The sequence below is a fragment of the Emydura macquarii genome, unplaced genomic scaffold (assembly GCF_026122565.2).
Source record: "Emydura macquarii macquarii isolate MOO-44397 ecotype Brisbane River unplaced genomic scaffold, CSIRO-AGI_Emac_v2 contig_3063, whole genome shotgun sequence".
NCBI lineage: Eukaryota > Metazoa > Chordata > Testudines > Chelidae > Emydura > Emydura macquarii.
Window position 1 is genome coordinate 14,885 of NW_027133200.1, and position 13,495 is coordinate 28,379.

At 45.7% G+C, this 13,495-nt stretch overlaps 1 protein-coding gene across 1 annotated transcript; it reads right to left on the minus strand.

Moving 5' to 3' along the window:
* Nucleotides 1-5,336: 5,336 nt before the first annotated feature.
* On the minus strand, nucleotides 5,337-6,239 carry LOC137141479 (olfactory receptor 8S1-like). The gene has a single exon (XM_067530373.1). It carries the CDS (start codon nucleotides 6,237-6,239, stop codon nucleotides 5,337-5,339), a length of 903 nt encoding a protein of 300 aa, XP_067386474.1.
* Nucleotides 6,240-13,495: the final 7,256 nt, after the last annotated feature.

Below are 13,495 nucleotides of genomic sequence, written 5' to 3' on the forward strand. Positions count from 1 at the left end.
TTTTATAAGTATAAATTCCATGGGCTGCCATCATAGAATCATAGAAGATGAGAGTTGGAAGGGACCTCAGGAGGTATCTAGTCCCACTCCCTGCTCAAAGCAGGACCCACCCCAGCTAAATCATCGCAGCCAGGGCTTTGTAAAGCCGCAGCTTAAAAACCTCTAAGGATGAAGACTCCACCACCTCCCTAGGTAACCCATTCCAGTGCATCACCACCCTCCGGGTGAAAAAGATTTTCCTAATATCCAACCTAGACCTCCCTCACTGCAACTTGAGACCATTGCTCCTTGTTCTGTCATCTGCCACCACTGAAAACAGCCTAGCTCCATCATTCCTGGAACCCCCTTTCAGGTAGTTAAAGGCCACTATCAAATCCCCCCTCATTCTTCTCTTTTGCAGACTAAACAAGCCTAGTTCCCTCAGCCTCTCCTCATAAGTCCTGTGCTCCAGCCCCCTAATCATTTTTGTTGCCCTCCGCTGGACTCTCTCCAACTTGTCTACATCCTTCCTGTAGTGGGGGGAACCAAACCTGGACACAAAACTCCAGATGTGGCCTTACCAGTATCAAATAGAGGGGAATAATCACTTCCCTCGATCTGCTGGCAATGCTCCTACTAATGCAGCCTAGTATGCTGTTAGCCTTCTTGGCAACCAGGCACACTGCTGACTCATATCCAGCTTCTTATCCACTGTAACCCACAGGTCCTTTTCTGCAGAACTGCTGCCTAGCCCATTGGTCCCCATTCTGTAGCTGTGCATGGGATTCTTCCGTCCTAAGTGCAGGACTCTGCACATTTCCTTGTTGTCCTTGTAGATCATCTAGTCTGACCTCCTGTCCAGAGAGCTCAACCCACTGATTCCTATGTCCCGTCCAATCACTCATGTTTCAGCTAAGGCCTACTGTGACGTTTCCCCCCTGCAATCCAGATGGGTGTGTAGCCGTGTCACCCCAATTCCTCTCTCCTGGGCCCTGATTTACCCCGCTTTGCTGTGTACTACCCACTCCTGGGTCAGCCCACGCCTAGCTTCTTGTGAGTAATCAGTCCCTGACCTAGTGAAGGAGCGCTTCTGGACAGCCACTCATGGGATAGACCCCCAGCAAACACCCCCGGTCCCTGATGCAACACCGGGAACTGCCGTCTTGCAGGGTTCAGTGCTGTATACCGCACCCTGCAGGCTCATTTTCACTTGTCTGTCAATTTATCAAAGAAATTGATATCCACCAGCTCTGTCACTCTAAGTGAGGTCTCTGCACACACTCAGTCCACATGCACTGCTTTAGATAAAACGAACAAATATGTTTATTGACTGCAGCAAGTTTTTAAGTGAATCTAAGTCAGATTATTAATAAGTCAAGGAATTAATCACAATTAACTAAAAGATAACTCGCATCTTAACCTAAGAGTAATATGTTAGTCTGTATTCAGCTTACCACACAGGCTGGTTGTGATGCCTCTTGCAACCAGGCCCCTCCCTTCCTGTGGGTAGATTCCCTGTCTTTGAAGTTGCTTAGAAGATGGATTCCAGGGAAGAGCCCAGACACAAAGACACCTCAGCTTTTAACAAGTTTCCCCAACACCCCCTGGGGTCAGGTGATCGGCCCTGTCCAGCAAGGGACATGATTTCCTCCTCTTGAGCCAAGGTGCTCACAGGTGCTTAGGGCCAGTCCATTGTTCCTGTATGCAGGCCTCTGAGGGGCATGGAAACACAGCTTTGTGTTTGTCTGCATCTATTTAAGCCACGTGAGACACACATTTGGGGATATGACACAGCAGAATTTCATGTCTGTACACATGTGTGACACTTCAGGGAACATGCTACCACAACAATAATGTTCAGGATGCCGTGAGCATTCCAAAAACACCTCACACGGCACACTTTGCATCAGACAATACACAGTTACACTGTAAAGGTGAACATAAATGATACACAAATCACACCATAAGGGGGCACATGGGGTACAGCGTATCACACCTATCCTTTAGCCAGTCTCTCAGCAAGACTTCAAGTGATGGAGAATTTCCCCCATCCCTTTGGGATCTGTGGGTGAGGCCCTTGGTCCTTAAAAGACCCATGGGGTTGTGTTGTGTATGGCCGTGTGACCAATGTTGGATTAACTGAAGATCCATGGCTCTGGAGTTCCAAGGGTTTCCATGGACCCAACTCTCTGGGATCCAATTGATCTATGGAGGATGCCAAGGGGTCTGTGGGAGCATCACTCTCAGGGAACGGGGTACGGAGTCATATGAAGACTGGGATTGAGTGTGGACTTTGTTTGGATGAGCTCCTATTGGTCTTGATCTGCCACAGTCGCCATCATTACGTTGCTCTCCGTGTGCTGCTCCTTTACGTTTCTAGGAGTCGGTCATTCTGTGCATGGCAGCTGCTGTTTTCTCTCCGGATCTGAGACGGATAAGCCACATACACACCGTGCTCTCCTCTCCTGGGGGGACATTTTGTGGGGGAAGTTTCCAAACTAGCTACCGGATTTTCACACTGTCTTAGGCAGCTGTCACGTTGCTTCCCAAGAGCGCAATAGGCCCTGGGGTTGTCAAAATAGTCCAAGGGATTTAGGTGCCTAACTCCCATTGAAATTCAATTTGCCTTCCTTAGTGGTTGGGGCTCTAGCCTAGGACGTGGGAGACCTAGGGTCAAGTCGCTGTTCCACCCCAGACTTCCTAGGTGAGTCATTTAGGCCCAGATCCACCAAAGGATTTAGGCACCTCGCTGCCATGTTAGGCCCATAAATCCAACATTTAGAAGCCACTGAGATCCTCAGGATGCCTTCTCAGCTGCCACCTAATGCTGGAGGCACCTAAAAGCCACTGGGATAAGGGTGTCCTTCCCCCTTCATTTCCCCCACCCCCCATAATTCCTTGCGAAATGGCATCGTCGCCTAACTCCAGGAGACCGCTCACCACTGAGAACAACAAGCAGAGGGAGGTGCCTCCCCCTGGCCCCACCCCTGATAGGGGAGGGACTTATACAACTCCTTTCTCCTCAGCACCTCCCATTGGCTCGTTTAGGTGTCTCCCCGTCCTGTGTGCTTCCTTTGTGGATCCCAGTCTCAGGTGCCTCACTCTTACCGTGCATTGTGCAGGGCACCTAGCTTGGCACTTGGGATGCCGCCGGGTGGCTCGGTATCTAAGACGCTTGCCATTGCCTTGGGTGGATCTGGGCTTGAGTCTCTCTGTGCCTCAGTTCTCCATCTATGCAATGGGAATGACAGCCTGGCCCTACCCCACCGGGGGCGTTGTGAGAATAAACACATGGCAGATTGGGAGGCGCTCAGACGTGACAGTAATGTGGCCCCTAAGAGTGGCAGATTAGTAAATTTGAAAAGTTTATCCTTAATGTAAGGTTTTAAATGGCGTTTCCTAGGGATTTTTAAAAAGAATCTATGTATATAAATTGTGACATGAAACTGAAATAAATCCCTATGTCTAAGACCAGCTGGTTTTGAACCCAGGACTGTCCAGTGCCCCTCACTGCTCTCCGCCCCTTGAACTAATAAAGGAAATTAGCATCTCATGGTTTTTTGCAAACTGCTAAACTCTAGTACTTCACTTGCTGCCGGTAGTAGTAGTTTATTATCCCCTGTGGAACAGCCACTAGCGGGAGAGGTCACCCACTGAGCTAGAGGGTTCGATCTCCAGGAATGGCCTCGTTTCACAGACAGCATCTGCAGGCATATAGATTTGGCAGATTAGACAAGGCTTCTGTCTGCATTAGTGAAGATCTGCTTTCTGTTCCCAGCTCCGTCGGACGTGACTTTGTGAAACCTCTCAGCTGCGTGACGGCTGTAAAAAGGGGAGCTGTTGACACAAGTCAGCTGAAGAGATCCTGCTGGAGCCCAGAGGCCACTGAGCCAGGCGGCTGAGGGAGAGCTGGGAGCACGTGCAGGGCAGCTGGGGATGTCCAGTGGCACGTTTTGGGACACGCTCATCCAGGCCTGTGCAAATGGTGATGTTCTGTGGCTGATCACGCACCCGAACATGGATGGGTTTTTGACTTGCTCTGACCCCAGGACGGCCCTTCTGCCAGGCGAAGGGTGAACAGGGACAAGCCCAGCCTCCCCAGCTAACATTAGCCCATGGCAACTGGAAGGCAAGGGGCTAGGCCATGGAAAGTGAGTCAGTCTTAACCACAGACATTGCTACTATGCCACACATAAGGCCCGGTCCTTCACTGTGCTCATGAGAGCCACAATCCTTGTGCCCCACCTTCACGTAACTGTGAGTCATCAGAGAATCCCTCCCTCACGCTCCTTTCCTTTCCTGATACACCTGATTCCTGCCTCCACCCCAGACCCGCCACTGGGCGGCGCTGCTCTGTCAGGGGAGGAAGCAGCCGATGCGGCATAGCCGTCTCCTACTCCTGCCATAGATCCCCCCTTTCCAGAGGGTGTTCCCCACCCAGCTCACACTACCTTCGTGCTGCGGGAACTTTGCGCACGGACGGCTTGAGCCATTCACCGTTACCTAATCAGTCTCGGTTGTGCTGAAGGGCCAAGCCGGGACCCCACTGTGCTAGGGGCTGTACAAACACAAATGTTCCCAGCCCCAAAAAGCTGACAGTCTGCATATCCCAGTCAGAAACGGGGTGAGGGAAGCAGGAGAACACACCACCAGTGCCCTGATATATTTTTTTAAAGGTGGGTTTAGTTAGGAGGGGCTCAGCTAAGTGGAAAGAAAAGTGGAGGCGGAGGGGACATTGCAGGGAGAGGGGGACAGGGAAGGGCAGAAGACAGTAAGGGGCAGCTGTGTAGAGGAGCTGAGACAAAGGCACTGGAAGGGAGGGAGACGGTTGGAGCAAACAGGCCTTCAGCACAGGGCAGGGAAAGTCCAGTCGAAGTTGAGGAAAGTTCTCCAAATATCCAGAGGTCCTGCCTCTGGCCACTTCTTCTCCAGCCAGCTGGCATCTCTCTTCAGTTTCTCCCCAATGAAGTGGGGTCTGGGTCCTTGTTTCCGCAGACTGGGGGGGTGGGTATGTTGGACTTGACTTCACATACACTGAGCTCTGTAGGGTGGGGACGTGCCAAAGCGCTGAGTGATGGCCTGGCCCCGCTCCCGCTGACGGCGAAGATCCAACTCTCATCAAATTCAGAGTTTGGCTGGCGCTGACGGCTTTGCCCCACCCTAGTGGTCCCTGAAGGTGCCTGCGATGCAATCGCCACTGGCCGTGAACATGTAGGTCCAAAGTCCCTCCCTGCAGCACGCTAGCAGAGAATATGAGCAGGCAGCTGTGGCATTTCTCTGCTTCTTTCTGAATCATTTAACAGAATGGTGCTCGGGTTACACGGGAATAGGGAGGTTCTTTCCCTGGAGTTGTCTCCTCAGAGCTGTTTCACCTCCTTGTTTTTCAGGCTGTAGATGAGGTGGTTTAACATGGGGTTTAAAATGCAGTACTGGATGGACACCAGTCCATCTAGAGCCACTGAGAAGGCTGTGCTGGGCCTGAAATACCTAAATAAGCCCGTCCCGTAACATAAGCCCACCACAGTGAGGTGGGAGCTGCAGGTGGAGAAGGCTTTACGCCTGCCCTCCGCGGAGCGTATCCTCAGTATGGTGGCAAGGATATGAATGTAGGAGCCCAGGGTCAGGGAGAAGGAGACCAGCCCGATTGTCAGGGCAGAAAAGAGAAACACCGTGTCGCTAGTGAAGGTCTCGGAGCAGGACAGGGCCACCAGGGAGGGAAGCTCACAGCTGAAATGGTGGATGGTGTTCGGCCCACAGAAACGCAAGGCAGACAGAGGGAGAGTGTTTATGAGGGCATATACAGAGCCGATCAACCAGGCGCCAGCCACCAGCTGATTGCAGACGCGTTTGTTCATTGCACTCATATAACGCAACGGGTCGCAGATGGCGGCGTAGTGGTCGTAGGCCATGGCGGAGAGGATGAAAACCTCACTACACCCCGAGAGGAGGAGGAAGAACATCTGGGCAATGCAACCACGGACGGAAATGGTCTTCCGCTCCGACAGGAGCGTCTCCAACATCTTAGGCACCGTGACTGAGGAGAAGCAGATGTCTGAGAAGGATAAATGGGACAGGAGGAAATACATGGGGGTGCAGAGGTGAGGATCAGCCCATCTTGCCAACATGATGGCCACATTGCCCCCTAGAGTTGTCAGGTAAATATCTAGAAACACCAGGAAGAGGAAAGTCTGGAGCCGTGGGTCGCTGGAAAGTCCCAGGAGAAAAAACTCAGTCACTATTGACTGGTTTGCAACGGACATTTGTTCACCAAAACTTTGACCTGTAAGAACAGAAAGAAATGAATCATCGGGAAGCATTTTTTAATACTGATCCTTCTTCTGCACTCCTCTACCTCCCCAAACCTCCAGCATTTCCCCGTGATAACAAGAGGGTATCAGCAAGATTGTCAAAGGGATTTAGACACCTAAAGATGCAGATAGGTACTTAGGGGGATTTTGAAAAACACCAAGGCACATAAATGCTGTTTAATTCTTGGCTACAATTATATCATGTGGCAGTGAGTTCCACAGGCTAACTGCCTTTATGAACATTTTGTGAAAAATAATTTCCTTTTGTGAGTGGTAATTTTTCTGCCACTCAGACACATTGAACATCTCTTTTCCTTGTATTAGGGGACAGGGAGAACAAAAGGGACTTATCTTTCAGTGTGTGTGTTGATGCATATATATTGCAGGTGTGTCTTGAGGTAACATGACATGTTACTCTGCTGGTTCAGACTGCACTGATCAATGCTGAATTACTTATTTATACATTAATTTAGTAGTAATTGTCATGCATTTGATTTTAACGTCACATACCAAAGGATGGCTATCGAAAATTTGTAAACCTTTGAAAATCCTTAAAATACAATAAAAAAGAATTCACATAAAAATGCCATTCTTCAACAGTTTCTTTTTTTAATACATATTTTTTTGCTATTTTGTCACAATTTTAAGAATTCATATAATAGACTTTTATTTTAGTTTGGCGTATTTCTGATTTGAAATCCAGTCCCATGGATGGGGAATCATGAGTTGGTTATTCTGTATTTTTTTTTAACTAATTGCAATTTTTCTCCATCATGGTGCACTCTTCAAAATAAAGCAAATCTGAAAATGGTTGCCAGGGCAGATTTTTTACACTCCACTAAATATGTGGGCTGTAAATTTCTGCAATAGCTATAGGGCGAGATTTTCAAAAGAGCTCAAGGCCATATTTTTAAAGGTATTCAGGCATTTAAAGATGAGTGTTAGGTGCTTTTTGAAAATCCCTCTAGATGTCTAAATAACTTTAAAATGTTGCCCCTGACCAATAGCTCTCAATTAGACATCTACATGAAGTGATCGGATTTTCAAAAGTGCTTACCTCCCTGCAGTTCTCATGGAGAACACTGGAGAATCCTCTCCTGCCTCTTCTCAGCAACCAGAGATGCTGGCATCTGTTACTCAGCCTTGGAAAACCTGTACAAATCACTTAGATATCTACATGGCAGCTGGTCTCATTTGAACACCTGTCAGGCAGAGATCTACAGATTGGAGCTGGCCGGGAATGTTTTCACGAAAAGTTTTTTCAGCAGAAAAGGCCAGCTCATCAGAACCAGAACTTTTTGTTGGGAAGAGTTGGTTTCAGTGAATTGCCCAACCCAAAACCATTTTGGAGAAAAATGAAAAATTCTGGTTCCAAATGACTTTCTGTTTCCTTTCTCTCAGACTAGGATTTTCAAAGGAACCTAAGGGATTTATGCCCCTACATTTCAGTGTGAACTGTGCACCTACTTCCTTTATGCACTTGAAAATTCCAATCTTGCTGCTGATTTCAATAAGAGCATTCAAGCATTGGGGCACCAACTCAACATGTATAAGAATGTCGGCCTTTGCGATCACGATTCCTTGAGGCAAAAATCCCATTCACTTAGATCATTATTTTCTTGAGTCTAACACTGGGAAATCAGACATTTTTCACATTAAATGTACTCACCCTCCATTTCTCAGGCCCTGATTTTATAATCATATTCATATGTATTAACCTGTGTGCCCATGTGGAGACCACTGAAGTCCATTTTTTTCCCTTTACTCTACATTTTAGATGTCTTACTTATTTAGATTAAAAGTTCTTTCGCAAGGGACTTTCATTTATTCTATGTTTATATAGGACCTAGCACTACAGGGCCTGTTCCCAGTTGGCCCGTAGGTAGTAGAGTAACAAACATGATAACTACTACTAACAATATTATTCTACATGGGCACAAGAGAATATCTGCACGAATCTTGTTTCAGAAGCAAGGTCATAGCTTCAGCTAGGTGCTTTGACTGATGGAAATCATTAGGAAAAAATGATTGTCACGTTTCAGGGCTAACTGTATCTCGGACCTCTCTCAGCATCTCCCTGAGTGCAATCCACCCTGGTGATCGCCCTCTTGTCTTCACCTCTCTGGAGTGGAATCCTACAATTCTCCCACTCTCAGATTAGCTACAGCCCCCAGGTACCAGCTGTGTTTATTAAACAGGCCCAGCCGGATTTGGTTGACCTTCAAGGCTTCCCTTTGGGATCCGACACGAATGAGGAATACAGTGACCACAAAACAGGTTTTTCAAAACTAAGTTGAATCTCAACAGCAGGAATCGAAGCAGAACAAAAGCAGAGGATTAAAGAACAAAAGGCCTTCATGCAGCTGTCTTACCTAAATCGTAGGTAGACTTTATTTAACCAGACCCCGTTTCTGGGTCTGGGGTTCAGTCTACTTCCCACTTGTCCCTGTTTCTGTCTCTCCCAAGCTCAGAGACTCAGGTTTTCATCAACTGCAAGATTGTTTGACTCCATTTTCCCACCCTGAACCTCTCTCCCCACCCCCATACCAAGCTAGGGGTTATGATAGCAATGGTCAGAGGTAAACTTCAAAGGAATTGACACCTAAATTGTCCTGATAAGTATTGGTGAATGGCACAATCTGAAATGTATACCGCCCTTCCTGCCTACCTGCTGGCCACTTGTGTGACACTTAATCTCTTTGTAATGATATAGCAGCACAAATACAAGCAAACAAATAGGAGAATGAAGAATATTGATGATATAACACAAGCATCTCCCATGTCCTTCACAATGATGATAACTTTATTCACCACTATGAAATTTGGCAAATATCAGAAATGGATAATCTTACTTTTATATATAAAATAAAACGAAAAAACCCCAAGAAAATACTGGAAGCTTTTATTGAATTGATAGCAATAGATTAACAACTACAGCAATCAAACACAATGAGTTTGCCCATTTGCTTAATTTAATGATTAATAATTAGACAGACAGACAGATCTGTGAGAATGTGGGGAAAGTGGTGGACTTGATATATCTTGACTTTAGCAGAGCTTTTGATACAGTTTCCCACAGTATTCTTGCCAGCAAGTGAAAGAAGTATGGGTTGGGTGAATGGACTATAAGGTGGATAGAGAGCTGGGTAGATCATCAGGCTCAGCAGATAGTGCTCAATGGCTCAATGTCTAGTTGGCAGCCGGTAACAAGTGGAGTGCCCCTGGGGCCAGTTTTTTTCTAAATCTTCATTAATGATCTAGAGGATGGAGTAGAATCCTCTAGATGGATCCAAATTGCAATTCTGTTTTATTTTATTATAAGGATTGATGGCACTGGTAGGCTTCAAACTTGCATTGCAAATTTTAAATATAAATTAAAAATTGTAAATATAAAACATTGTGTTCCACTGATACCTGTATATATTGTGGCTGCGGGAAACTAATGTTCAGCATTTCATGTTAATCATGGGAAAATGCGTATTTTTATGGTTCTTTCAGAGAATTTTGTTTCTTTGATCATGGAATACTAGGATCCCTGGTAATTATATCTTAGGTCATTTTTGTCTTTTTCAAGGTATTTCCCTTCATTTTTGTATTGATAATAAAACACAAAGACAAACAAATATGATAATTTTCATCCTTTTAAATAATTGCACAGTAATTAGCCAAAACACTGCAGGGATACGGCAATATTTTTGGCTATTGCTGTTGAAGAGTATTTAGCCCTATTTCCTAATACTGTATATTTAGCTTCCCTCGCCTCCTGTTCACCTTTTCCATGTTATTGATGTTGATATATACCATGACCATAGCACTGTCTGTAATCTCTGCTGGGAAGGACACCTTTGTCAACTAGAGCTGGCTGAAAGTTTTCCAACATAATAATTTTCCATCAGAAAATGATCATGAAATAAAACAATACGACAATGTGTCAATTTTGTCATATTTTGACAGAAAATTATCAAAATGTTTAATATAATATAATATAATATAATATAATATAATATAATATAAAAGTTGTAATGATAAAGTCAGAATAAAGGGCTTCAAAATTAAAAAATCAAATACATTGACCTGACTGAAATCAAGTGTCTGGGTAAGGTTGATTCAATGCAAGTATTTCCAAAATGAGAGGCTTTTGTGAATGTTAGTTTCATGAGAAATTTCAGAATTATGAGTTTGGAATAGAAATTCCTAGATTTGACCAGCTCTGCTATCGACTTTACAAACTACAAAGTCTGCAACTATAACTCTACAAACAGATCTATTCTCCATTTCAAATTTAACATCAAGCCAGGTCAACAATATTTAGCGTTCTGTACATTTAGCTGGAACCAGATCAAAAACATTCTGCTGGAAGAGTGAGTCACAATACATATGTACTCCTGGCCTCCTTCTTGGTTATTCACAGTACAAATAGTAATAACACTTGCACTGTAGCATATAGAGGCCCAATCAGCAATCAGTTCCCTATTGTGCTGGATGTTTTACACACAAATGATAAAGAGGTAGCACCTGCCCTAGACAACCTCCGGGCAGGACACAACAGGTGGACAAAAAATAAAAGTTTCAGGATCAATGGGTAAATAGAGGAAGAGGTGCCTATGTCCCTCACCCTTTTCCTTTGCAGCCCCTCGCAAATATACCAGGCACCAGCTAACAGACAGTAGCTGTAAACACTGTATAAAAAATCGTATAAAATTTAGAATTGTATAAAACATCGTATAAAAAATAGAAAACATGTAAAATATTCCCAGCTCGTCAATCCCTCCTATTCTTTTCTTCCAGCTCCCAGGTGGACCCATGCCTACATGGCTCCACCATGCCCCTTGTCAGATTGCAACTCCATTAATTCCACTTCTTTCCTGTCCCCATTTATTCCCTTCTTTCACTAGCATCTTTGCACCTTCTCCCAGGCTGCAAGGTGGCAATTTTCAGAGCTGTTGGACAGCCCATGTCCATTACATTTCACTGGAAATGGTACCTAAATCCTCAAGCTGCTTTTCCTGAACCAGTCCTACACAAAACATCTCTCTCCTCCTTCATTTCAGTCTTCAGAACTATGCCTTCTTCTAGCATCCCTCCAACAATACTTCCAGTCCCAAGAGAAAGAAAGAAAGAAAGAAAGAAAGAAAGAAAGAAAGAAAGAAAGAAAGAAGGCACTATTATGCCTTTGCTGCTAGCCAAACAACGCTCATTGCCCAGTTGTGTGCATTCTATCCCATCCATCCATGGCTATTGTTCTCTCTCCCAAGCATCTTGACTTGCCATGATCAGCTGAGTCAATAGGATCTTAGGAGCAAGGACCATGTCTTTACTCCTATTGTAAAACGCTGTGCACCCCACACATCTCTCAGTACACAACTTAAAGGACAACGTGAGACAATATCATGATCAGTTCTCTAATAAAACCAAGAAAGTCTCTCACCTGCCTTGAGAACCAAGGGCCATTTTTTCAGTGGTTCATCAGGCTGTCCTAAATATGAGCTGAAGAACATATCTAGGGATACGAGCCCCTGTGGATGATCTCACTGGTCTCGACAAACAACTGCAGCCTCCCCAGGGCATTGTCTGCCTTGAAGAACAGTGTGAACAGTGGAGCTTAACATAACCAGCTAATATTTCAGTGTTCAGTTGTGTCACTTGTCCTCTGGCAGCCAGTCCGAGAGCTCTCCAGCCTGGATCAGCAAGGATCGTGCATTGCTCAAAAGAAGAAAGTTGCAAGATCGGGTCCGTAAGGGAATGGCTCTATCGTAGGTGGGAGTTCCAGCTAGGATGCTAAAAACAGCAGTGTGGACATTGCAGAAACTCTGGCTGAGCAGCACTATCCAGGCTGCTGGTTTTAACCTGCGTGTGGCTAGTGCAAGTCTGCTCGGGTTCACAGGGCATCACGCCCAGCTGCAGTGTAGACCTAGCCCTGAGGGTTGTCTTAAATCCACTGGGTCTTCCGTTGAGTTTTGTTTGGAAAATGGCTTCCTTCTGACGGCCTTGTGCAGGGATTAGTTACTCACACAAGTGCTCATAGCACAACCAGCATGGTCACTTGAGTGAGTCGTATTACCGAAGTAACCCTTACACAGGTATTAGTTACTCACACAAGTGCTCATAGCACAACCAGCGTGGTCACTTGAGTGAGTCATATTACCGAAGTAACCTTACACAGGTATTAGTTACTCACACAAGTGCTCATAGCACAACCAGCGTGGTCACTTGAGTGAGTCGTGGTTACCCAAGTAAGGGTGGCAGGGTCGGGCCTACGCAGCCTATCAGTGATGGTGACTGAATGTGGAGCAGAGCGTGGCCCGTGAAACCAGCAGCACTCAGCGCCTCTCAGGGATGGGTGCACAAAGCTTGCGTTGGTTCTAGGCACCAACGGTGCCATGGATTTAGCATAAGGCGGAGCTCTGTGCTTGTGCCATTCAATAGAATATAAACTGTGTGATTCATGCAAGACTTTTGTAGCCACATGGGCAATTTCCCATCGACCCTGAGTGCTCAGCACTTGGAAAACAGAGTGTTCTCCGTCTATTTGTTATACTTATGAAACAAACAGGATCTTATTCAGGGGGACAAGGTAACACGCCACGTTTATTGTGAATACAGAAATTCTCTACAACAAAAGCAGTTTCATCTATTTCTAAAATACATTTCTTCTGATACATTCACACACACATAGATAAAGTTCTACAGAGATGGAGTATAGTTACTAGCCTTAGCTGCTCGTGTTAGTCCACTGAGCAGGTGGCTAAGACATGAGGGAGGGAGCAGGGGTCTGTTGATGCATGCTGATGCTCCTGGAGGATGACTGTAGAACCAAACCCAAAGTCCTCATCTTTCTGTCCCCTTTTTATAGGGGTGAGCTCCTATGCCACTCTATGGGTTTTGCTTTGTCATGCTGCATCTGTATCCTGGTTTGATTATCAATTACCCATATTTTGCAAGCATGACCCTTGTTCTTATCTATCACAGTCCATCTTGTCTTTGTCCTTCGAGATGGACCACAGGGTTATCAGGGTGGGCAATCTTCGGCCAGCTGGGTCGTAAAAATTGTTATCTTCACTCCCTTCTTCTTCCCTTAAACATTCGAGGCTGGTGCCTTTCTCCGTCACTCCCTAGTTTCACGTACGCACATTACTCACTCATCCATTCACATGCTAATTTCTTAACATTCAACTAAAACTTATGGCTGAAAGACTCAGACGTCCTTC

Bases quoted from the DNA above. Each gene is read 5' to 3' on its own strand.
- LOC137141479 (XM_067530373.1), bottom strand. From the start codon at position 6,239: ATGTCCGTTGCAAACCAGTCAATAGTGACTGAGTTTTTTCTCCTGGGA.